This window comes from Typopeltis vanoorti, chromosome 10, assembly GCF_054136105.1.
Source record: "Typopeltis vanoorti isolate ZY-2024b chromosome 10, IOZ_Tvanoo_1.0, whole genome shotgun sequence".
Lineage (NCBI taxonomy): Eukaryota > Metazoa > Arthropoda > Arachnida > Uropygi > Thelyphonidae > Typopeltis > Typopeltis vanoorti.
In genome coordinates, this window is record NC_143558.1 from 82,282,695 (window position 1) to 82,310,645 (window position 27,951).

At 34.7% G+C, this 27,951-nt stretch overlaps 1 protein-coding gene across 1 annotated transcript in view; it reads right to left on the bottom strand.

Annotated features, from left to right (window-relative positions):
- The window catches only part of Ctf4 (Chromosome transmission fidelity 4), a 525,719-nt gene that overhangs the window by 43,063 nt on the left and 454,705 nt on the right, over positions 1-27,951 (bottom strand). Inside the window, exons 25-26 of the mRNA XM_090398697.1 lie at positions 26,124-26,203; positions 16,929-17,048 (exon numbers count right to left, since the gene is read on the bottom strand). Of these exons, the coding sequence (XP_090254823.1) occupies positions 16,929-17,048; positions 26,124-26,203 (200 nt within the window). The remainder of the gene's footprint in view (positions 1-16,928; positions 17,049-26,123; positions 26,204-27,951) is intronic.

The window sequence follows — 27,951 nt, forward strand, 5'->3', positions numbered from 1 at the left end:
AACATAGAAAATAAATATCAAGAGGGTGGCAAGATATTCTGGAGGTTGTTGAAGAAGCTCAGAAATGGAGGAAAGAGTGCTGTAAAAGGAATCAGAGATGATAAAGGTGATACGAAAACATGAGCAAAAGATATCCTTGAAGTATGGAGTAATTACTTAGAAAATTTGCTAAATGAAACAAGCAGTGATGATAGCACAGTGGTAAAAAACACTGACCAGGCATGCATGCATGCAGTCAGAAATACTCTATTCCTGTATCAGGAATAATCCATACTTGAAGTAGAAAAAGCCATCAAAAGCCTGAAATGTGGAAAGGCAGCTGGAGAAGATGATATTCGACCAGAAATGCCCAATTATGGAGGTTATAAAAGTCTTACAGTGGCTGCACTGCATAGTTCAGAAGGTATGGATAGGGGGATGAATTCCAGATGATTAGAGTAGAGATCTCATAGTACCCATATATAAAAAGGGAAATAAAACTGAATGTGAGAATTACAGATGTATTTCTCTGCTGAGTGTTCCTGGTAAAATATATGCAAGTATACTCGAGAAACGATTGAGAAAGATTGTGGAAGAGAAGCTTGGTAAAGAACAAGCTGGATTCAGGCCAAACAGAGGCTGTCAGGATCAGATTTTCACCTTATGACAGATAGTTGAGAAATCATGGGAATATAACAGAGATCTGTATTTAAACTTTGTAAATCGGGAAAAGGCATACGACAAGATGCCAAGAGAGAAGCTGTTAAATACACTACAGCTATATGGTGTCAATGGGGCATTATATCAAACAATACTTAGTCTTTATTTGAGTCGTAAGTCAGCAGTTAGAACTGAAGGAAGTACAGGAAGATGGTTTTCTGTTAAATCTGGTGTCAGACAAGGATGTACATTATCCACTCTGTTATTCATTATCTATATGGATCACATTATGAAAGAAAGTGGTATTAAACCTGATATCAAAATTGGAGATGTTAATCTCAGCTCTTTGCTTTCTGCGGATGATGTTATACTTCTAAATAAATCCGCTACAAGTCTGCAAGATTCCCTGACTAAAGTGAATAACTGCTGTAATAGATATGGTATGGTATGATGGTCAGCATTAAAAAGACAAAGACAATGAAAATAGGCAGAAACATTGAAAATATCAATTGAATGTGAACGGAGAACCTCTGGAACAAGTAAAACATTTCAGCTACTTAGGCAAGATTTTTAGTGAAGATGGTAAATTAAATATGGAAATAGACAACAGAATCAACAAAGCTGGTATGGTAGGAAGTCAACCGAATAAATTTATATGGAATAAGAGAGAAATTAGCCAAAACACTAAATTAGCTGTATACAAGACAGTATTCAAGCCAATTTTAACTTATGGATCTGAGACCTGGGTCAAAAAATAAAACACTTGACCAAAGACTAGAGACTGCAGATATGAGAGTCCTGAGAAAGATTAGAGGCATGAACAGATGGCATCAATGGAAATATCATATTAAAAATTAGAATATTAGGAAAGAACTTGACATTGTCAGCATCCAGGAATGCATTAGCAGAGCTAATCTCAGGTGGTATGGTCACTTAAACAGAATGGGAGAGGAAGATTAGCAAAACAAGTGTTCTCTGCCAGGTTTGCAGGAAAAAAAAGACCCAGAGGAAGTCAGGATATAGGTGGATTGATACAGTAAAAAGTGCCTTAGACGATAGAAATATATATAAGATCTGATAATGTTGGAGTCTTGATAGGTAACAGACTGAGTTGGAGGAAAATTGTAGATAGGAAGTTAGTAATGATATTATTTTTCATGTAATACTATCATATCCTGTACACCTCTTGAGGGTATATATCAGGAATTTGATGGCGATGAGTTATCATGGTGCTCTGAAGATGCTGGGTAGAAAACCAGTGAAATGTATTTCTTCCCTCCTGGTGTTGGTTATATCTTAAGCATTATTATGAATAGAAAATAAATATCAGAAAGGTGGCAAAATGTTTGGAGGCTATTGAAAAGGCCTAGAAATGGATGAAAAAAAAAAAAAATCAAAAACTTAAAGTGTGTAAAGGCAGCTGGAATAGATGATATTCAACCCGAAATGCTTAAATATGGAGGTATAAAAGTTTTGCAGTGGTTACTCTGTATAATTCAGAGGACCTGGTAAGAGGTTGAATCCAAATGATTGGAATAGAGCTCTCTAAAGGAGCATTACAGAGGAATTTTTCTATAAGTGTTAAAGGTCAGATTTATAGAAGAATACTTGAAAAGAGGTTGAGAAAAATGTGGAAAAGAAACTTAGAGAAGAACAAGCTGGGTTCAGGCCAAACACAGGTTATCAAGATTAGATTTTCGCTTTACAACAACAACAGTTGAGAAATCATGGGAATATGACAAGGATCTGTACTTAAGTTTTGTAGATCTGGAAAAGGCATGTGACAATGTGCCCACAGAAAAGCTTTTTGAAATGCTACAACTACATGGATTAAATGGAACATTATAAAGAGCAATACATAGTCTATATTTAAGTTAGGTCAGCAGTTACAATTGAAGGAAATACAGGAAGATGGTCTGATGTAAATTCAGGGTAAGACAATGCACATTATCTCCACTCTTATTCATCATTTTTATGGATTACATTATGAAAGAAAGTGGTAATAGGCCTGATATTAGAATTATCGATGTCAAACTTAGCTCTCTGCTTTATGCAGATGATGTTGTACTTCTAAACACACCCAGTGCAACTCTCCAACATTTTCTAACTAAACTGCATAATAGCTGTAACAAATTTGGCAAAGAAACCAAAACTATGAAAACAGACAGAAACATGGAAAACTTCAGGTACATTCTCAGTGGAGAATTTATTGAGCAAGTAAAATATTTCAGCTATTTAGGCACAGTTTAGTGAAGATGGCAAACTAAATTTGAAAATAGATAACAGAATAAGCAAAGCTGGTATGGCAGGGTGGCCAGTTGAATAAATTTGCATGGAATAAGAGAGAAATTAGCAAAAAACACGAAACTAGCAGTATATAAGACTGCGTTCAAACCAGTTTTAAGTTATGGACATAAAAGCACTTGATCAAAAATCAGAGACCACAGATATGAGAGTTCTGAGAAATATTAGGAGGCCCTGAATAGATTGCATCAATCACAGAACTATATTAGGAAAGAACTTGACAGTGTTTGCATTCAAGAATGTGTGAGCAGAGCTAATCTAAAGCGGTATGGCTACTTAAATAGAATGGGTGAGGAAAGTTTAGCAAAGCAATGTCAAAGTGACAGTAAAGAGATCCAGAGGAAGATCAAGGTCTATGTGGATTGATTCAGTCAGAAAGCAGGAAATGTTAGATACAACAATACTGGAGTGCTGATAAGTAATAAACTATGAAGGAAAAGTGTTGATAGATCAGTTTTCAATAATAATGCAAACTTAATCATGTAGTGCTGACATAGTATCTTGATCACCCCTTGAGGGTGCATATCTGGAAATCAATGATGATTGATGAAGATGTAATCAGTGTTCCAAGATATTTTGAAGGAAGCATCACTTTTAAAATTCAGCTGTCAATGGTAAACTAGTCATAGTCCTCTTGATTGTGATTTCTACATACATTTAAATATTCAGTTTTATCTTGGTTGATTCATAATCCTAGTTTTTCAGCAGGACCTAAAAGTTTTGAGTTTTCTGAATGCTATTCTAATGTTGCCAACATTGTCTCCAACTAGGCATATGTCATCCACATATCCCAATTAAATTACTGTTCTGCTTATGTTTCAAGGTTATGATATATACTCATATATCATAATCTTTATATATATACTCATGTTCATGGAAATTGCATCACCTGCTGTAACCATTTTTTTGGAAATTAAATTTAAATTGAATGCATTTGAAAAGGGATAACAACACAATAATTGTTACAAATAATGAAGAAGATAATATAACATTTTTATTTTTGATTAATATTTGGTTCTTTTTAGGTACAAGAAGTGACATAATTGGGAAATGACAAATTTTCAAATATTTCAACCTGGAGTGGACAGAGTGATATTTTCACTAGAAAAACAAATACCAGTATCAAAATCTAGTTCAACTACACAGTTTTACTAATATTCAAGGGTAAAAATTCGCTTTTTTTGTTGATAAGTATTTTGTGGGTCTTCCTCTTGCTTTTATTACAGCTTGGCATCACTGGGGCATTGACAAAATCAATTTCCTGATGGATGCAACTGTCAATACATGGTTCTATACTTTTATAATGGCTTCCTGAAGCTCCCAAGTGTTTTTGGCTGCTTCTATTTCAGCATTTGCTGTCACAAATTCTCAATGGAGATCGAGATCTGGGCTGTTTCCTGGACATGGTCACTGAATCACTTGAAATGCTTATTAACCTGAAACGAAAACTAAAGCTTTTTTTAAGTACTAAACTCAATTTGTATCATACATTTTAGGGTTATAATAGTATTACTTTTATAAGGGGTGCTTAAGGGTCAAAGCTGTATAACTGAGAGGAGACCTCCACATAGCCTTTAAAGGAATGCGGAGAACCGACCAGGGCTTCTGACCTAATGTCCAATCCTCACCTTCTTGTGGTGCACCCTGTTGGGTATCTACTTGGATACTGAACGAACGAGGATGGGTTGGCAATTTGGGATTTAGCCGACCAAATTGTATTCTTATTGGTGCTTGCCATTATTATTAGCTTTGCTCTTTTTTCCAAAATTTCCCAAAACATTCTTATATGCCTGGTAATCATTTCCTACTGTGCTGTTTATATCTCCAACAAGGATCAACTTTTCCTTTTTGTTGTGTCAACTGCCTTCTTGATTGCATCAAAAAATTCCTCCACTTGTTCCTTATTATAACCTTCTGTGGGACCATAAGCATGAATGAGTCTCGTTGTTTAGTTCCCCGTTCTGTTATTAGTCTACATCAGTGGTGGCGAACCCTTTTATGTGCGCATGCCAAAAGTACAAATCGAGTTGCTGACATGCTGGACAGTTTTTAATAGAGGAAAAATTAATAGAAAATTAATTAATTAATTTATTTATTTATAATATTATAAATAATATTTTATTTTATTCATTTATATATAAATTTATAATATTATTCAGTGTAAAATTGATTATTGTATAATTAAATTGATTTTAATGATATTGGTTTAAAAAAAAAAAAATGGTAGTGAGAAAAATATATTTATGCATTTTAACTCACTATAGACGTCAGCTGAGCAGGGGAAGCAGCAGAAGGATGTCAACTTGTAGGCGAAACGCTTACTGTATTTATTCGAATATAACTTGCCCTCGCGTATAACTCGCACCCCTAATGTTACTTTATGAAAAAAGACATTAAAAAGTTTTGCATATACCTCGCATACGAAAAATGTTTAAACATGTTCACGTCGAGGCGATAGTAACTCGCTCCTGTGGTTAACAACATGCTCTCCCCAACAGCCATTACACTGCAGATGCAAGAAAAACAAGTAGTTTTATTATATCTCTGAATAAGGTACAGAGCCTTTTGCAGTCTGTGTAATATATTTCTCAACAAATGCAATTACAGACATCTGGAATAAAAACGGCACTAGCTAATGAATCACATGTCCCCTCTCACAGAAACTATGCTGTATAAACTCCAACAAAACCATATGTTGCACTGGAAACACAGTATCTAACCAAAAACTATTGTCCAATTTTCCACTTATATGAAATAAGTGTTTGTTTGATTGCATTTGAATTCTCGATGTCATTATGACAGATCATAAAGGCTAACTTCAAATAAAATTCTACCAGGAATTGAAACATGTCAAATAATGTCTGTGTGAGTTCCCCTGTCAGCTCAAACGCAAACAAGCAGCAATAAAAATCAACCAAGGGTTGAAACTTTGTGTGAGTTGAGCCTTTCTGGAGTTCTGAAGTTTATTCCAATTAGTATCTTTGAAGTGCCAGAGGGTGTGTGTGTGTGTGTGTGTGTGTGTGTGTGTGTGTGTGTGTGTGTGTGTGTGTGTGTGTGTGTGTGTGTCTGTGTGATTGAGAGTGGCTTAAGGAAGGGATGTTCTGTGAGAGAGGAGACTTGTACAAGATTGTGATACAATTTGCCGAGAGGGGAAGGCAACCTCAGTGATGTATTTGGGAAAGAAGTGGTTAAAAAGAGATCAGAATATTGGTGAGTGAAGAGGGTTATCAGGAATTCATGTAGATAGATGAATAATTTGCATTATATCGTTGCTTATGGCAATGATCTACCTCTTGTCCAGCTTGTTGGTGGTGTTTGAAAAGGAGAGCCAGTTGGAATTATGAACATTGAAGTCACCTAGATCTCACTACTTGGGCAGCTGGATTGCAGGTGGTCAAGTTTCATGGAGAGGAATGTGAAGAGGTCTGAGTAATTATCAGAGTTTGGGGAACGGTAAATACAGCAGATGAATATTACTAGATGGGTAAAGAAAACTTTGAGCCAGAAGAGGGCAAAAGCTGGGGATTCTAAATTAGCTGCTCTCTGGCATGAATCATCTGATTTCACAAAGACACAGGCGCCACCCTTGTAGTAAAAGGAATTGTGAAGTGTGTAATTTGGACATTTCAGTGTCTGCAGATGCCATTTGAGTTTTTGTCAAGAGTAGGTGTGATCTGTTTCTCCAACTAGAAAGGTATTCCTTTATAGCAGGAATACTCACTGGTTTCACAAATATGGAAATAGGCCACACCATGAGAAGGTGAGTTTAACGTGGAGAGGCTGTATATTGCACATTGCCTATTCGTTAGAGGCCCATGGCAGAATTAAATGTTTAAAACCACAGTGAGCAAAAAAGTTTTAAATGGACCTGTTGCATATTCCTTGCCACCTATTGGTTATAAAGTGTATTGTAATTAAGAGATAACTTTTGTGCTGACCTCCTTAGCAGCTGTCAAAAATCAGTAAATTTTTTCTTGAGTTCCAATGTTATTCCATGTCCCAAGTCATAAGCAAATTCTTACAAAATTCATGTCATCCAAGCATTTTTTCTCACATGGTACTGAACTGGAAAACTCTCCATTTTAATCCTTAAAAGCAGTGAGGTCTGGCCATTTTCCAATAGTGAACAGGTTTCCAAGAAATTATATTTTGGATTTCATCCTTTATCCAAGTGTAAGCAAACAAAGTTTGCATGTGAAGTCACTTCACAACTGGACTATTTGTATATAGAGGCTAATGACTTCACATCAATTGCCTTAGTATCCCATAATGCAACACACATATCCTTGCAGACATGTGCAATGCTAGGATATGTGCATTGCATTATGGAATACTAAGGCAACTGTGACGTGAAGTCATTAGCCTCTATATACAAATAATCCAGTCATGAAGTTATTTTGTATGCAAACTTTCCTTACACACTTAGATAAAGGATGAAACCAAGAATATAATTTCTTGGCATCTTTAACTGATTTTTGACGTGGGACCCAATTTGTCAACAATTTGCCAAACACATAGGCCTGCAACATGGCATCCTATCACAACATCTCTTTCAAACTCCATCTGTTCCCTTCTCACTGCCATTTCACATGGACACTGTTGCAGTGACTTGGGAGCATCATATTCTTCCAAATTATACTGGCTACAAACAGTTAACTCATTACATGGCACAATGTACCATGCTAATGTAGGTGCCCATTGACTTCTTTTCAAGCAGTGTATCTAGAGGAATAATGTAGGCTAAAGAAATCTGCCATGGATCCAGAGTGGTAGAATCTATATTGATGACTATGGAATTAATTGGTGAATCTCCAGGTAGTGAAGAAGTTAACTGTTCATGACCTCATTCATCATTTTAAAGAGAGCTGAGATGTGGACATTGGGTCAGTAATTTGATGGCAGAATTTTATCGCTCTTTTTTTGGAATGGACTGAATACAGGCTTGGGTCTACATATTAGAAGAGATGTCAACAGAGTATAAAAGAGTAAAGAGACAATATAAGCAAGTAGTGGTTTTGGAGTGCAGCTTTTAAGTACAGCTGGAAAGATACTACAGGAACAGAGAAGTTTCTGATTTTTAGGCTATGTCTTTCTAGTGAAAGACTACAAGATGCTTGAGGTGTTCTGTTTTTTTCATGTGGCAGGAGGTGATTTGCCTTCATCATTTATGCAGGAGATACATTTATGCATCTTCTGCATAATGATGCAGCTTTACCTTCAGATGTTGTTACAGTAGTTCTATCTAGATGAGAAAGAAGTAGAGGTACATATGTTTCCCCTTCCATGAAAGGTGGTAAACCTATAGTACATTGTACTATGGGTAGGCTAAGAATTTTTTGAATCATTATTGAAAAATCATTGTGATTTTTTTATTCATTTTTTACATAGTCTGGAAACTCTCCTCTATAAATTAAACATGGAATTGAAGCTAATTCAGGCTCCAGAAAGCAGATCATGGTTTCATACTAGGCAATGAAATCTTCAGCTTAAATATGAGAGGTTATGCCCAGTGGCCACCTTTGCAAGGGACCAGAAACAAGAAACAAGTTTTCTGTATTCAGATTTTTGCTTCAGTGTAGAGAATGATGATGGAGTATTTTGTAAAGTCATGCAGTATGGTGAGATTTCCCTCTTCAGACTGCCTTGGCACACCTGTCATAAAAACATGGCTTGGAGAATGAATAGAAATTTTGAATAGAATGGTAAACAAAGGCCTTCATTCTAGCTAGGATAATTTAAGTAACTCGTTCAGCACAAGTGTTTAGATGAGTAGAGTGAAAGTAGTAGCCTGACCATGGAAAAGAAGTCCTAGAGATAATCAAACATTTGGTGCTGTTATACTGTGAATGGCTGAGTAAAGGATATGTTGTAGTAGAAAAAACTTGTACAACATTGTGGTCAGTTATTGAGAAGAGAAGTGACTACAATACAATTAGAAGAAGAAATAGTTAAAAAGAGATCAAGGGTGTTGAGGAGAATGGATAGGATTATCTGGTATTCTGGCTGGTTATGCATTGTTTACAGCAAACACTTCCAGGCCAAGAGAATTAGAAAAGGAAAGCCAGTAAGAGTTGTGGACATTGAAGTCACTTAAGAAGATGACTTCACCATTTTGGTAGTTAGACTGTAGATAAGGGGTGCTTAAGGGTCAAAGCTGTATAACTGAGAGTAGACTTCCACATAGCCTTTAAAGAAATGCAGAAAACCAATCAGGGCTTCTGACCTAATGTCCAATCCTCACCTTCTTGTGGTGCACCCTGTTGGGTATCTACCTGGATACTGAACGAATGAAGATGGGCTGGCAATTTGGGATTTAGCCAACCAAATTGTATTCTTATTGGCTTAAAACCAATATACAAAATGATGGTACAACATGACAAAATTTCATGCCGGCTGCAGCATTGCCTGGTTAAACAAGGCCACCATTGTTTTCGCCAGAGAAATCAGGGCGAACAGTGAAAAGTCAGCTACTGGAACAAATCTGAAAGCACACCCCAACTCAACATCACCAGAGTTAAAGATCGGTACTATCAATGTAAGAAGCCTGAATGGCAAAGAAACGGAGCTAGCCGAGGAATTAGATAAGTACCAGATCGACATAATAGGGGTGACTGAAACAAAAAAGACAAAAACTGGTGAGATCTTTCTGAGCAATAAATACAAAATGTTATATTTAGGCAATGACAATCAAGGAAAAGAAGGGATAGCCATAGTATTCAACACTAAATATGAGGCTAATATTCTTGAGTGGCAGGCAGTCTCAAGTAGAGTGATGTGGGCAATATCAAAATGGGGAACTGGACAATGAGACTTATTTGTGCCTATGGTTCCACAGAAGGCTCTACTAAGGTAGAAGTGGAGAAATTTTTTGAGGCTCTAAAGAAAGCTACTGACACAATGAAGTAGGAAAAGTTAGTCCTTGTTGGGGATCTAAACAGCAGAATATGAAATGATTGTGAGACATACAAAAATATTTTGGAAAAATTTGGAGAAAAGAGCAAAGCTAATAATAATGGCAAATATCTGTTGGATTTCTGCTCAGGTTATTACTAACACCATATTCGACTGGTTATTACTAACACCATATTCCAATATAAAAATGTGCACAAATTCACATGGACAGAAGAGGCAAGGAATAAGAAAAAGTCTCAATGACTATGTTATTGGTGATAGTGATGTTTTCTCCCTGGTGCAGGACACCAGAGTGTATGAGGATTTGAAATTGGAAGTGATCACTATTTAGTCTTGAGCAGGATAAAATTGAATTTCATATTGAAAAGAATGATATGTAAGAAAGTTCTTAAGTGAATAAAAGTTGAGCAGCTCTCAGATGTGAACTGTAGACTAAAATACACAAAGATTATTGGGAAAAAAAATGAAAGAGTTTGAGAACAAAAACCAAGCCTTGGAGATTCAGTGGCAAACGTTGAAGAAAACCCTGATTGATTCAGCTGAGGCATGTGGTGAGGTTGTCTGCAAGGATAGAAAATTCAGAACTCCATGGTGGACACAGGAAGTTAAAGAGGCAGTGAAGGAAAAGAAGAAAGCATATCAAACGTTCCTGGCAAATAAGTCAGCTTTTACTCTTAGAGAATACAGAGACAAATGCAAGAATGCTTAAACACTGTGTAAAACTAGCTAAACAAAAGTCATGGGAGGACTTTGGCAAGAATATAGAAAATAAATATCAAGAAGGTGGCAAAATATTCTGGAGGTTGTTGAAGAAGTTTAGGAATAGAGGAAAGAGTGCTCTAAAAGGAGTTAGACATGATAAAGGTGACATGAAAATGGGAGAAAAAGATATCCTTGAAGTATGGAGTAATTACTTCAAAAAATTGCTAAATGAAACAAGCAGTGATAGCACAGTGGTAAAAAACACTCAACAGGCATACAGTCAGAAATACATATCCATACTTGAAGTAGAAAAAGCCATCAAAGGCTTGAAATGTGGAAAGGCAGCAGAGTAGTGATATTCAATGAGAAATGCTGAAGTATGGTGGTATAAAAGTTTTATGGCTGCACTGCATAGTTCAGAAGGCCTGGACAGAGGGACGAATTCCTGATGATTGGAGTAGAGCTGTAATAGTACCCATATATAAAAAGGGAAATAAAACTGAATGTGAGAATTACAGAGGTATTTCCCTACTGAGTGTTCCTTGCAAGATTTATGCCAGTATACTTGAGAAACAGTTGAGAAGAATTGTGGTGAAGAACAAGCTGGATTCAGGCCAAATAGAGGCTGTCAGGATCAAATCTTCACTTTACAACAAATAGTCGAGAAAGCATGGGAATATAACAAAGATCTATACTTAAGTTTTGCTGATCTGGAAAAAGCATATGACAAGGTTCCAAGAGAGAAGCTATTCAATACTCTACAGTTATATGGTGTCAATGGGGCATTATATCAAGCAATACTTAGTCTTTATTTGAGTTGTAAGTCAGCAGTTAGAATTGAAGGAAGTACAGGAAGATGGTTTAATGTTAAATCTGGTGTGAGACAAGGATGTACATTATTAGTGAAGATGGTAAATTAAATATGGAAATAGCAAACAGAATCAACAAAGCTGGTATGGTAGGAAGTCAGCTGAATAAATTCATATGGAATAAGAGAGAAATTAGTCGGAACACTAAATTAGCTGTATTTCAAACCAGTTTTAACTAATGGATCTGAGAGCTGGGTCAGAAGTAAAACACTTGACCAAAGACTAGAGACCGCAGATATGAGAGTCCTGAGAAAGATTAGAGGTGTGAACAGATTGCATTAATGGCAATATCATATTAAAAACGAATGATATTAGCAAAGAACTTGACATTGTCAGCATCCAGGAATGAGCTAGCAGAGCTAATTTCAGGTGGTATGGTACCTTGAATAGAATGGGTGAGGAAAGATTAGCAAATAAAGTATTCTCTGCCATGTTGGCAGGAAAATGACCCATAGGAAGACCAAGATATAGGTGGATTGATACGGTACAAAGTGCCTTAGACGATAGAAATATAAGATCTGATAATGTTGGAGTCTTGACAAGTAACAGACTGATTTGGAGGAAAATTGTAGATTGGAAGTTAGTAATGATGTAAATTTTTCATGTGGTACTATCACATACCATACGCCCCTTGAGGGTATGTGTCAGGAATTTGATGATGATGACTGCAGATAATCAAGCTTCAATAATTTTTAGCATTTAGAGTGTGACTCAGTGACATTCTCTTCATGGAATACCAGATCACCCAAAGGTATGAGTGCAATCCTTATGGCAGAAAAAACTATACAAAATACAGTTTGAGCAGTTGGGTGTGGTCTTAAATAGAATAGTTGTTCAGGTTGGTATTTGAGGGTATTATCAGAGATCACATCTAGATATTTTTAAGTGCTGATGTACATTATTTATGTTTGTGTTTATGCTGTGAATATTAGTAAAATGGATGTGGAATTTTTTGTGTTTTCTAAAGTTTTTTTTTTTTTTTTTTTGATTTTTCAGGGAGATTTTTTTTTTTTTCAATCAGAATAACAAGTTTGATATTCTGTTTATGGTCATTCTGGTGATTAGATGAAAGAAAGCAGGGACGGGCAATGGGATGAAACAGATATTTGGATATATTGCCCATACACCCAATCGGCTTGTCATAGTATGGCCCGAATACTGCCTCAGATAATATTTCTCAAACTGCGCTCCATATGCTATTTAAAGGCAGATGAGGTGGCAGAAAGATTATACACTGACTTGTTAGGAAGCCTCTAAATAGCCAGCCTGTGTATTACTGTTTTGTGTTATGTGCACAAAAAGAGGTGGCTTTGAGTCTCCACACAATATGTCTGACATGCCACTGACGAGTATTATTCAAGTTACATGGAAAAGAAAGTGAGAGGATAGAAATTGGGAGCCTGCTTTTGAGACCATGCATGGTATTCCAACTGAAATAATGAGCCACTTCAGTTCTCCAATTAGCAAGGTGGTCATGTTTTATAAGGTATCAAAGATTATCTAGATCTGAAGATTATATTTCTAGCTTGAATCCCTTCCTACCAATTGTCTCACTCCTTAGAGCGGGAAAATTGGTTGGATTCATCTGAACTCTTTTTTTGTGAACACTACAAGAAGACAGGGTTAATACTTGATAAGGATGTGTTTTGTGTTTCACCTATCCCTTAGTGTACTGCAGATTATTTTTCTTTTGTCTTTTCTAAACTCTGTTGGGGTATGTGTGTCAGTAAAGTGTTTTTAATGCATATTAATCTTAATCAATAGGTGTCCTAGCTGAAAGTGGCAGGCAAAACCAGACTTAATGGAAGAAAATACCCTGTCAAATTATCCAGGATAATGACAGAGAATGCACAGATAAATGAATGAAAAACATGAATAATCTAAACTTTTAATCACCTAATCTGCATGCTATGCTTATTTTCAAGAATTCCTAAGCTGTTTCTTAATATTAGTACAAAATATCATGGCTTTATATTTTATATGCTGGCCAACATGGATATTTCTTCTGCCTTTTTTTTTTTAATTAAATAACTGAAGAACTAAATCAAGATCTTCATTAAATGCTTTTTTTTATGCCCTTATATTTGAAAAGACTTACACTGATATCACAGTCTCTTGCAAATTCCTCTAAGTTCCTTTTGTTTATGTTGCAAAATGAACCCCAATGCTGTATTTTTTTGCAAGCTTTAATTGCAAATCATGCCTTGAAGCTATAGTTTTCTAGGGAGTATAACTTTCTTCCATTTTCAGACATTTTCCTGGCTTATCTGTTCTGAAAAATTATGTGTAACAAGAATGGGTGTTATGTGTCACTAAATTACAATGCTGAGAAATATTTAAGCTGCTATTTTAGCTAGCTACCAATTGAGAAAGATGCTATTTGCTCTTTGCGTGCACACACACACACACACACACACACACACGCACTTTCCATCCATATATATACTCACCATGATGCACTAGGAGATGTGTCACATGGGGATATATGAACCAAATATTTTTATTTTATTTTTGGTGCATTTCTTTCAAAATATAGTATAAAATTCAACATAAGTCCATAAAGCCAACATCTTGTTTCCATGAAGAAACCAAGTTTAATGACAGTTCACTGATATAGTCAATGTTCACTATAGTAAACTCGGAGGAACCACAGAAATAGTTTGTTGTAGTGAATTTTTTAGCATTGCACTATGCCTACAGAGCAATGGTTGGGACTTTCTGGTAGTTTGTTATAGCAGTGTTTGCTATTATAAGAATACACTGTATTTTGTTTTGCAAGGCATCTTCATATAGAAGGAAACAGTAATTACACAATACATTCAAATCAAGTTAGAAATAAATATATATGTTTGCAAATTAATTATCCTAGTCCCATTATGGGGACTAGGATAGTAGTAGTAGTAGACTAGTAGTATAGTTTACACAATGTTAGTAAAAAACCATGGCTTTAAATAGTTTAACAACTTTCTCACATTTTTTAAATAGGCATTTTATTTATTCAATCGCATCCTTGAAAGGATATAAACAAACCTATAACAGATTAACATGTGAGTGGCTGAGGGTTTTTTGTTATTTTTCTGTTTGCATTGTTATTTTATTTTACATGCAAAATAAAGTGATGAAAAAGTTCCATGTTTGGTCTCTACAGCAGGGTTTACAAAGTATGTACAATCTGGAAACCCTGCTCTAGAGACCAAACGTGGAGGCTTCCAATAAGCAGGGCAATGGCCTCTATGTAATGAATTTCAGTTCCAGTGACATGTTAAAACATTTTTCATTTCGGAGTAGCACTTTGAAATAATTTAATTTACTGAGAGCTATACATATAAAGTATAAACAGTAAATACTCAGGTGTTATTTAGAAATAAAAGGTTTGCAAATTTAGACTGAAATCTCTCTGCCAAACATAGCATTAAAAAAAATTGATTTATTTAAAATGTGCTTTGATGTTACTTTCAAGAAGAGACAATGAATTTTGTTTTGTATAGGTTTTTTTGGGCAACAAATAGCAGACAGAATGATTATTAACAATATTTATAGATAAGTAAAGCATGTGCAGTAATGTAGTGTAATTTTGCTTATCAATCAAACTGAGAAGACAGAAAAACACAGACATCCTTCATCCTTTAATGATCCAGAGCACACAAGATGTTACTTCTGGATTCATTTCTGCAATACGATGAACTTAATGAAAATGACATTTGAAAATATGAAGAGTGAAGAAAATAATTAATCAAATACACCTGAATGATGATTTACACATTATAATGAACTAAAGTGGTCATGTGAGAGTTTTTTATATATAAAGCCCATACATAAGAGGTTGCAAAATCTATAGCACATTGAGAAAGTGTAAAGAAGGAACCTGTTATGTTTTTTTGAATGGCTATAGGTTGTAGTTTTTAGGGAAAACTGTTTATGGAAGAATGTTCCAGAGCACAGAGAAGATATGAAAGAAGAGAATTAGAAGCTGTTTTTCGGTATGTTTGGAGCTGAACAGTCAATGGATGTCGGACAGCTGCTGCTCATATATTTATGAGTTTGAGGGAAAGTGAAAGAATGGTGTTGGCCAGTAGAATAAAACACTACCCATAAAAATATCTGCAGACGAGATACAAAGCAGAAACATATGAGATAATGACTGGAGTGAGTCTGTAAGAGAAAGATCACTAATTAATCAAACTATCCTCCTCTGGAAGGCATGAAGCATTTTTAGAGGTTTTCGGTGCATCAAATCATATGTGAGAACAATATTCTAATGTAGGGCAGATTTTATAGATGTCAGGAATTGAATAAAAAAGGATATATAGCATTTTTGGATGCAGAGAAGCTATGAATGTGATGTACTCATAATAGGAGGTATAATCATAATAAAGGTATAATTAAGTCCAAGAAGAGATATATATAATCAAGCATGGAGATCTGAGTATTATCAAAGGTGAGAGAAGGCGAAGTATAATCTTTCTTGTTGAAGGTAAAACTGTGTTTTGATGGGATTGAAGTTGACAAGGTTGTCCTCATCCCCCACTGAAATATAGCAAGGAAATCAGAGTTTAAGGCACTGATATTACAGATGATCATAGAGATTAGGATACATGAGTACTACCAGGTTTTTCAAATGATAAGGACGAATGGAGTGTACTACCATCAGCAAAACTGTGGATAGGATTTGGTTAGTGATAGATCATTTATGGACAAGAAAAACAGTGTCAATAAAAAAAAGTCCATCGTAAGCCCTGAATTACTCCTCTGTTGGTGGCAGTGAAGGGAAATTTGAAGAGAGGAAGCTATCCACCTGCCATGACACAGAGTGAATGTGAGAGAGAGACAGTTAGTAGACCATACAATGATAATTTGGTGAATAGGTTTTTTTTTTTTTTTTGATCCACAGTTATTAATGAAGTTTATTAATGAGGAATATGTAGTAAGGGTGAAGGACTCATGGGCATTCCCCTCTCTCTCTTTCTCTCACACACACACACACACACACACAGAGAGAGAGAGAGAGAGAGAGAGAGCACCCTGTTTCCAGTCCATATGTTGTCTCAGTAGTTTCTCCACCTTGCCACTATACTTAGTCTCCTCCAACCAAGAGTCAATGTCAGAAGGATTATTCACTGATAGAGAAACTCCTCATGCATTATAATTGAATTCAGTCCTGCGTACTATCTAGTGGCTGGCCTGAATGTTCACAAGATTTTGCTCTAGTCAGTCATCTCAAGGAAGATGGATATCTAGTCAACATTTCTAAATATCCCCATTGGCCAAATCGCTAAATAGTGAGGGTTATTCTGTTCCCATTTTAATAACATACATATAATAGCTGAAACCTAAAAGGACAGAATTATTGTTAAGCCGGAGATGACTTCATATTAGTGAATGGTGAACAATAAATGGAGAAATGCAGCATGGAGAAATGAACAATAAATGGAGAAATCTGTGCTTAATTAGATAATCAAGTTAACATTTAATAACAGAATGTTGGTATCATTTATGTTCTACCTTTTGTTTGTTGTCTGAAACAGCTATGTCACCAGTTTTCTCAAAGGACTGTGTCATCTGATTTGTAGCTTCAAGAATATTGTCAATTCCCTGAGAAGGCCGTTTCTGCTGAAATTCAATCTAGAACCAAATTTTCATGAATTAATGTTAGTAATTAGTATCTCAAAGTATTTAAAATTTTATGCATGTAATTAATATTTTAAAATGAGAAACTAGTCAAGAGGCACCTGATCATTTAATAGTTATTTCTTATATAAAATGAATTATCCAAGAGATCCTTCACATATATGTTTACCGACATTAGACTGCAATTCTATAGGGGGAAAGATCAGTTATCTGTAGCACAGAAGGAATGAATCTGATAAACTAATGTTTTACAGGTAACTGATCTTTTGTTTAGTGGTAATAAGAGGAAGAACATCTGCTAGTAGGTCTTTTTAGATACATTTTTAAAAATGCAAAAACAGGTTAATTTCCTTTGTCTATCAGTTAGTCATTATCTGTAATTTGTAATTATAATCATATAATTGTAATAGAACAGGTTTAATAGCAAAAAATGACTACAATCTTGAGAAAATAAGCAGCTTGATAAATTATATAATTTCATATGACTAGCACATAACAACATTTAAATCTCCTCTATGCACCAATAAATTTGAAGATGACAAAACCACCTAAATAATAATAATGGCTAAAGTACACTTAAAGGGAATTTTCAAGAAAAAATTTAAGTGTTCTGAAAAATGTGATCTGATAATCATAATTATGCAGATAACAGTGATTAATACCTTTAGCATAAAGAAATCTTTTTAGTGAAGTCTATTTAATAAAGGGATAGTTTCTTGAAAATAATGTCCTTAAAAATTTAAGTGTTTTCATGACTATTATTTTAAATCAGCATGCACTCTTCTCCATCACTTCCAGTCATGTTGACAACTTCAATACATTTAATAAACAGAAAACAGCTCATATCCCTAAAGAACAGCAACATGAATGTATAAAATATTTCCTTTCTTTACATAAATGGAATCTTTCAATTTATTAACTAAAAAAAGTGAATGATTTAGAATAATCTTCCAGGACATGCTTTCTTCAGCAAGAGTAAGGTGCTAAATTCTCTATAAGAGCATATCTTTTTTCTACATATGAAAAAATATTCTCATCCACATAAAATGTGCACAGCCAAGTCAGTTTTCAATTGACTCCAGCATACTTTAATGCACACACAAAATGGGATCTGATAATATCATGTAGATCCTTAAATCATGTAGATAACAATGATTAATACCTTTAGCATAAAAAAATCTCTTCAGTGAGGTCTATTTAATAAAGGGATAGTTTCTTGAGAATAATGTCCTTAAACAATATTAGGGCCAATTTGGGCACTATTCTCTTTATTTACTAATTAAACTTCAATACTGTCAAACCAGGTCACAATATGATATCTGTAGATTAGATATATATCAGGATTTTTTCAATCATCTTTGCAAATATATCTCAACCAAATGCTAACAAGAGTCTACGGTCATATGAAGTCTCACATGAAAATTACAAAAGTTCATCTATATATATTTCTTTAAAAGACAAGAAGTAATTCACTAAAATAATTTAATAGTTTTATTGCTGTTCACAAAACTGAAATTTACTCCTGTTGCTGGTTGTCTGCTAAGCGCGCGCGCGCACACGCACACACACACAGAGGGGGGAGAGAGAAAGCCATTAGCAAACAAATCTTTGCTTTCCTTATAGAACTGTTTAGAATTTAAAAATGAAATATCAACAAATATATCATTTTAAAATTCTAAAAAATGACAAATTAATAAATAAATAAAAGAACATCAAAATAAAAAAAATCTTTTAGCTTATTAATTTATTAAAAAGGCACTGAGCATACAATATTTTATTTAGACATCTTTTCCAATAGAATACAGTTAACAAAGGGAAAATATAATTTGTGTGCAAAAAAACCATTTAATTAACAAACCTTGTAAATTTAAATGGTTTTGATGAGTCAGCTGGAGAGATTGTCACCGGAAAGAAACGTAATAACTACTGAATAGGGAATCTCAGGTAGTGTGAGGTGATGCAAAAGAGCAGGAAAGCTTGTAAATGAAGAGCGAGTAGCATGAGTAAAGGAAATGAGAGGACAGAAACACAAATAAACAGGGAAAAGGGGAGAAGTTAGAGTGGATGGGGAAACAGTGCATGAAAAGTGTGGATGCTGGATTCAGACGTGAATGTGTGAGTAGACAAAAAAGGATTGGGATGGAAGGGAAGAGTTTGGGTCTGAGGAAAGTTGTAGAATCAGTGGTAATATAGAAGAGACTGGGAAATGTATTGAGGAGTCATCTGAGAAGTGATGTCAGCAGGCCTTGTAAAAACAGAAAAGATTTATGTTTGTTTACTAAATGCCAGAAATATTTGAAATAGGAGAAATAAAATTGTTGCATTGATTAAGTTCATTTGTTCCAAAATTGTTAGAATAAGAAAGACATGATTAGATGAGGATAACATCCTGACAGGAACAGAGATGGATGGATATGATATTTTTTTGTGAAGAAACAGTACTGTTGATGGTACTAGAGGAGTTATGACCATCTAAGGTGGATTTGTAAGAGAGGCAAATAGTGTGCATGGGTTTTAAGGCAGTATAGTGTGAGGTAGAGGTGAAAAGGATGAAATATTTAATTGGGTGTTGCTATAGACCGATAATGTGGAGCACAGTAAGAAGAAAATGTATAGGCAAATCAGCCTGGTTAACAAGAAATGAACAATCATTTTTGGTGCTAATTATGGCAATACAGACTGAAATGAAGAGTCTGCATCTGGGAGAAAAGAATATGAATTTCTGGAATTTTTGGAGACAACTACCTTAGGCAGTATGTAACAGAGAGTACATAAGGATCAAGGGTCTTGGATTTGATTATGTGCCAAATCTTCCACCATTGGTGATAGTGACCACTTGGAGGGCAGCCAGCCATATGAGGAACTTCTGTCAGAAAAGAATATATGTGTAATTATAAGGCTGGCGATTATAAGAAGCTCAGGAGACAACTTGCAGAATAACATAGAATGAGGAATTAGATGAAAAGGATATCAGTATTGTTTGAGCTTTACTCAAGAACTATCTGATAGAGGCAAAAGCATAAAGTATTCCAAGGATCAAACATTCTCTATTCAACCTCTTGATCCATACAATCAAAAAGAAGAGGTATCCATACAATCTAAAAGAAGAAGGTATCATGGAAGAAGCAAAAGATGAGTGTAACAACCAGTTGTTGTATGAGGAGTACAAAGGCAAGAGAGGAAGGTCACTTACTTGATAAGGGAATCAAAAGTGCAGTATGAGCAGTTAGCTAATTTATTTAGACAACTTTTCCATTAGAATACAGTTAACACAAGGAAACTATATGCAGATTTGTGTGCAAAAAACCCATTTAATTAACAAACCTTGTAAATTTAAATGGTTTTGGTGAGTCAGCTGGAGAGATTGTCAGAGTGTTTTTTCAATACTGGCCAGCAGAAGAAAGGATGATTATGGAATGGTAACACTGATTAATGGTGGAATGATAACCACTGCAGAGGATGTAGCTGAGGTATTTAATGAGCAATTCATAAAGGTATTTCATTCTTGTGAATGTGACATCATGCAGAACTTGAATGCAGTGGGAAGGGAAGTGGGAAGTACACAATTGGTGGAAATATCTTGGAGGAGGTATGGGAGAATGAGAGATCTGGGAGTGATCGTGGACAAGGACTAAAATTTTGGGGACATATTGCTAAAACTGCAAGGACAGCACAACAGATTATGGGGATGATGAGGATTGCACTAACGTGTAGGACTAAGGATGTTATGGTTGTATTGTATAAAGCTTTGATCAGGCCACATATGAATTACTGTGCATAGATTTGGTCACCCAGTTTTCAGAAAGATGAAGATGTATTCGAAACAGTCCAGAGACAATTGATCAAGATAGTTTCTGGTAATACTTGATTAACAATAAGTTGTTAATGAGGTATTATCAGATTAATATGAAGAAAGTTTTGCATAAAAGGGAGAAGACAGGAGGAGAAGAGAGGTTATTCCTATAAGTTGTATAAGGAGGAGAATGCTTTTTGCATGGAGAGTGATGAGTGCAGAGATGGTCAATATGAGGTGCAACAATTAATTTCTGGAATGGCTACATAGTGCTGCCTGTGTGGTGATTTGGCTGGAGTCACATGAGTAATCGTGTTTGTACGTCTTTTAACTAATGCATGCGTAAATCTCAAGTGGAAAGAGCCATCTGCTAGTTGGCTACTGCAAACACAATATTGCAAAACAAACTTTGCACCATGTAAACTTTGGTGTAAAAATGTGAGATCAAAATTTGGAACAGCATGTTAACATCAAATTTTGTGTGAAAATTGGCAAAACTGCTATTGAAATGTTGTTGCTGTTGAAAGTGGCATATGGTGTGGATGAAAAAGTCAAGTGTCTTTGAGTGGCATAAGAAATTCAAAGGTGGGCAAGAAGATGTGAACAATGACCCTAGAAGTGGACAACAAAAAAAAAAAAAAAAAAAAAAAAAAAAAAAAAAAAAAAAAAAGACAGAGGCAAATGTGAACAGAGCACGAGATTTGGTACGGTCTGACAAATGATTAAGTGTGAGAAAATTTCACGTACCCAATAGAATTGGGTATGTGAAAGCAAACTTTGTGCTTTAGATCTTGATGGATGAACAGAAGCAGCAACGGGTTCAAGTTGTGAATGAACTGTCTGCAAATAATCATGTTTCCGAGAGTAATTACAGGTGATGAAACTTGGTGCTTCCAGCATAATCCTGAAACGAAATGACAGAACATGCATACCACGTTCGCAGTTCAAGACCATGCTGGTGTATTTCTTTGATCACAGGGGGGGATCATTCACCATGAATTCATTGAATAGGGACAAACAGTCAACCAACAATGTTATTTAGAGGTGCTGAAAAGATTACGAGATTCTGCTCAGAGAAAAAGATCTGAATTGTGGCCTGACAAGTGGATCATCCATCATGACAATGCAGAGAGCTATAGTGCGCTCATCGTGAGAGAGTTTCTGGCCAAAAATTCGATTACCGAATTAGGTCATCCTGCTTATTCACCCAAATTAGCTCCCTGTGATTTCTGACTGTTTCCAAAATTAAAGACTGTGCTAAAGGGACGAAGATTTTCTGACATCACTGATATCCAGCATAATGTGAATAAAGGAACTCAAGATTATTCCATAAAGAGTTCCAGGCTTGTTTCCCCATTCTTCCATCAAGAACCCTCTCTAGGATTTTCATTGTGTGGGACATCAACTTTATTCCTCTGTAATTCTTACAGTCTTGGGCATCCCTTTTAATCTTGTAGATGGGGACAAGAGTACTTTCCCTCCATTCCTCAGGTATATTTTCCTGTTGACAAACTTTTATTAACAGGTCCCACAGCAGGTCAATTCTCTCTACCCCCAGTGTCTTCCATGCCTCCACTGGGATCCTCTCAGAGCCCACCGATTTTCCATTCTTCATCCTCTTTATGGCTTCCTTCACTTCCACTCTACTAATACTACTAATCATATATTCAATAGCTAATTGAATTAGCAAACTTTAATAAATGTTCTTTATGTCTGTGTAAACCAATGTCTTTTAGTGAATTACTTAAAAGAATTTAAATTTGTGGTTGATTCTTAAAAAAGTTGACCACATGATAAACAAAACTAGTCAAATGATTAGAAATAAAATAAAACTGCACATGGGTGCATACCATGTAATTATTCTTAAGAGAAACACTAAAATCTGTTGTTTTTACAGCCTAGCTATTCGGTTTTACACATTCAATCATCTGCATGGTTCATTTCTTGACTTAAATTTCTATAAAAATGTTATTCCTCCCTTCCCAATGCATCCTTCTCTTATTACCCCTTGATTATTAATAAATGCACAAGCAATTCATTTCTTATATTTCAACAGCTCATATGTAATTCATCACATCTTATAGTAGGTGAATGCACCAGACATAGAGAGAATTCTCTAAATAAATGGGGATTTCTTTTGTATTATACCTCTCTTTATAATTTTCCTTTTCTTAAATTACCACTATATGATTTCTGGTTCATATGCAATTCATTTCATCTCTTAGTAATTTGATGTATCACTAAAACAGAAATTCTCTTAATTATTTTCAACGTAAATGCTAAAAAAAGCATTCAGGTGAACTGGTTATACCTTTGACCTTGCGGTATAATTTGAGTATGAGCACAAGAAAGATTCCAGAGAAGTGGTAAGAATGCAAGATAACATCTTTTATACCATCTTTATCCCAATGGACACAGATGGTATAAAAACTGCTGTCTAACTATGCAATTCATCAGCATCTCTTTATACTGCTGATTATGTAACTGAAGCTATGCAGAGGTGAAAGAACACACCATAATTTATGACATACCTTTCCAATACTTTAACAGAAAATGAGACAATTTCTTGTGCCCCACCTCATGTGCCAGTATAATACAAATCGATTTATCACCAAATGGGGAGGACATATTAATATAAGTTCCAGTCATTTTGCTTCAAAATTTAGCAAAAAAAAAAAAAAAATTATTTGTTTCAAAAATTATTTGACTGAAACAAAATCTGGATATTGAACATAACTATATCCCAAATTTTCCCCTAATAGTATGAATAAAAGTTACTGAGGTGGCTCAATAATTTTCTGAGTATTCCAAATATGGAACTTCAATAAAATCCATCCAGCCAGAATGTAGAAATAACTTGTGTATGGATAGAAAAACACATAACAGGTACTTACACATTTTGTAAAAGGCACGTGAAAAGAAAATCTTGCTGGCAAAAATAGTCAAATAACAATACTTTTTTTGCACAGCCATTTAAAAAAAAAATAAAGAAAGAAATAAAATAAAAAAAACATAAATAAATAATACAATGAATTATGTATGTATTTAAGTATGAATACTCCACAGGTTTCACTATATAATAAAATAAATATGTCCAATGACCGAAGACTTGCAAGCAAAAAATGAACTAGGAGGAATGATCCCTAATTTATTACAATCAAGGTTGATTTTTAATTGTATCGTATCACTAAAAATCATGTCTCTACGTATGAATCTGCATTATCTTAAACCTAAATGAAAATACAAGTATATACAAAAGAAATAATAAGATAAAATCCTTGAAGAACAAATTTGAAAGTTATTAAAATAACGAGGACATAAGCAATGCAAGATTGTAAATAATGCATTTATTTAGACTCATGTGTTGGTTATACATGTTAATAAAGCACATTAATGGATTATTAAATTGGACTGCTTAAAAAGGATCAAAGTTGGATAACTGAGAGAAGACCACTGCATAACCTTTTTAGCAATGCAGAGAACTGACCAGGGCTTCTGACCTAACATCCAGTCCTAAGCTATATTCCCATTAACTTTTTCCAGACCAACAAAGATTAAGTAAATATTAATTTATTAGTGCATCTCTCACTCACTAATTTTTAAAAAGCACCATGGATGACTAGAAACAAACATGAAATGCAAATTAAAACATTAATTAAGTGAGTAAATGAAATTGCATTGTACAAATAATACAGTGCAAGTGGTTATATATGAACCAGATGGTCATAATAAAGACAAAAGTAGGAAAAACTAAAAAATGTGTGATTGGCAGAGGCGTAAGACAGGGATGCTGCCTCTCACCGATGCTCTTCAATATATTTGCAGAAGAAATGATAAAAGAAGCATTTTATGAAGAGGAAAGAGGAATCACTATTGGAGGAAGAACAATACAAAATATTAGATTTGCAGATAATCAAGCAATATTAGCTAATACCGAAGATGAACTACAGCACCTAATGCAAAAATTCGAAAATATATGCAAGAAATATGGTATGAAAATTAACGCAAAGAAAACAAAAGTGATGCGAGTCTGCAGGAAACCAGGAAGTATCAAGGTGATGATGAATGGAGAAAGTGTAGAGCAAATTATATTATTCAGTATTAGCTAATATTAGCTTAGCAATATTAGCTAATACCGAACATGAACTACAGCACCTAATGCAAAAATTCAAAAATATATGCAAGAAATATGGTATGAAAATTAACGCAAAGAAAACAAAAGTGATGAGAGTCTCCAAGAAACCAGGAAGTATCAAGGTGATGATGAATGGAGAAAGTGTAGAGCAAGTGAGACAATACAAATACCTTGGTAGTATAATACAAGAAAATGGAAAATGTGACATGGAAATAAAAGAAAGAATTAACAAAGGAAAATATGCCTTTTATAGCAAGAAAAATTTGTTTATTAATAAAATGAATAAAAATCATATAGGGTCATACATTGGAGTATGACCCTATATGGGTCAGAAACATGGACAATTATTAGGAAGAAAGAAGCTAAAATGTTGGAGGCATTTGAAATGTGGTTATGGAGAAAATAAAGTGGACTGAAAAAATCACCAATGAAGAAGTATTACAAAGAGTTGAAGAAGAAAGCATAACTGGATAGGACATGTATTAAGAGGAGACAGCCTACTGAAAAGAATGATAGAAGGGAAAATTGAAGGAAAGCGACCAAGCGGAAGAAGACGACTAACGATGCTTGATGATATAATGGGAACAAGAAGATATCAGGAAATGAAGGAGGAAGCAAGAGACAGAGGAAATTGGGGGAAGAGAATCTGCTGAGTTATGCCATTGGACCTGTCAAGAGACAGAATACTAATGATGATGAAGTGGTTATAAACTTCTGCTTGATACATTACTATTAACCTATCCATACTTAGAATTACTCAGAAATCAAGAGATCACCATTAAGTGTAGATGTAAATAATGCAAGCATGCACATGCTACAATGCCACCTACGGTGGCCCAGTTAACAAGTATGTAGTAGCAAAAATTTCAAGTGCACTCTTCTAATTTTGTTCAGACGAAAAGAGGTGCTAGACCATCCAGTGCTGGAAAATCAGTGGTGTACCTGTATTATAATTAATTTTTTCCCCTCAGATGATGTGAGCCAATCCAAAAGCTTAGCAGCTGTACTGCTTATAATTTGCAAGTCTTGATATAAAAATTTATTGATGACAAATATTAATTGAAGAATACAGAGTCATACAAATCTACTTCCAGTTAACATATGAATTATTAGTCTTAATTAAAAAAAAAAAAAGGTTTACTTTAAATGGATTCTTTTGTTCACCACTGAGTGGAAGTAGTGACAGGAGAGTTTCTTTACTGCATTGGTCTTCACTAGTTGCTAAAATGAAAATATGAATATAAATTAAATACATAAGTTAAAGAATATAGAACTTTAAAAATAAATAGATTTCACTCTGATTATATAACACTTAGATAGTATTCAAAAAATAATACACAGGCTTTTAATCATCATCATCAAATTTCTGACATGTACCCTAAACGGGTGTACAGGATATTATGATATTACCACATGAAGAACTTACATCATTACTAACTTCCTATCAACAATTTTCCTCCAAATCAATCTGTTATCTGTCAAGACTCCAACATTATTAGATCTTATATTTCTGTTTTCTAAGGCAATTTTTATTGTATCAATCCACCTATATTTTGGTCTTCCTCTAGGTTTTTCTCCTGCCAACCTGGCAGAGAACACTTGTTTTGTTAATCTTTCCTCTCCCATTAAGTGACCATACCACCTGAGATTATCCCTGTTAATATATTCCTGGATGCCAACAATGTCAAGTTCTTTCCTAATATCCTCATTTTTAATATGATATTGCCATTGATGCCATCTGTTCACACCCCTAATCATTCCCAGGACTCTGATATCTGTAGTCATGTATTTTATTTCTAACCCAGCTCTCAGTTCCACAAGTTAAAAGTGGTTTGAACACTGTCTTGTATACAGCTAATTTAGTGTTTTGACTAATTTTTCTCTCTCATTCCATACAAATTTATTTAGTTGACTTCCTACCATACCAGATTTGTTGATTCTGTTGTCTATTTTCATATTTAATTTACCATCTTCATTAAAAATCGTGCCTAAGCAGCTGAAATATATTACTTGCTCTGTAGGTTCTCCATTCATGATGCAGTTGATATTTTCAATGTTTCTGCCTATTTTTATTGTCTTCGTTTCATTATTGCTGATTTTCATACCAAATCTGTTACAACAGTTATGCAATTTAGTCAGGAGAATCTTGCACACTTGTACTGGATTTATTTAAAAGTATAACATCATCCACATAAAGCAAAGAGATGAGATTAACATATCCAATTTTGATATCAGGTTTAATACCACTTTCCTTCATAATGTGATCCATATAGATAATGAATAACAGAGGGGGTATTGTACATCCTTGTCTGACAACAGATTTAACATGAAACCAACTTCATGTACTTCCTTCAATTCTAATTGCTGACTTACAACTCAAATCTGATATAATACCCCATTGACACCATAGCTTTTTTCTTGGCACCTTGTCATATGCCTTTTTCCAGATCTACAAAAATTAAATACAGATCTCTGTTATATTCCCATGATTTCTCAACTATTTTTCATAAAGTGAAAATCTGATCCTGACAGCCTTTATTTGGCCTGGATCCAGCTTGTTTTTCACCAAACTTCCCTTCCACAATCCTTCTCAACCGTCTCTAAGTAAACTTACATAAATCTTACCAGGAACACTCAGTAGGGAAATACCTCTGTAATTCTCACGTTCAGTTTTCTTTTCCTTTTTATATATAGTTACTATGAAAGCTCTAATCCAATCATCGGGAATTCATCCCTCTATACAGGCCTTCTAAACTTGTTTTAAACAGTGCAGCCATTATAAGACTTTTATACGGGTATTCCTCGATTAACGCGGCTAATTAATCCCTCGATGTTACCGCATATATCAAAATCATGTTAATCAAATCTAATAATCAATGGTAAAAATTACAATTCGTCCATGATCGGTTACTGTATTAATAATTCGTTTTATATGGTACTCTTTTAGGAAAGATAAAAAATGAATGCAA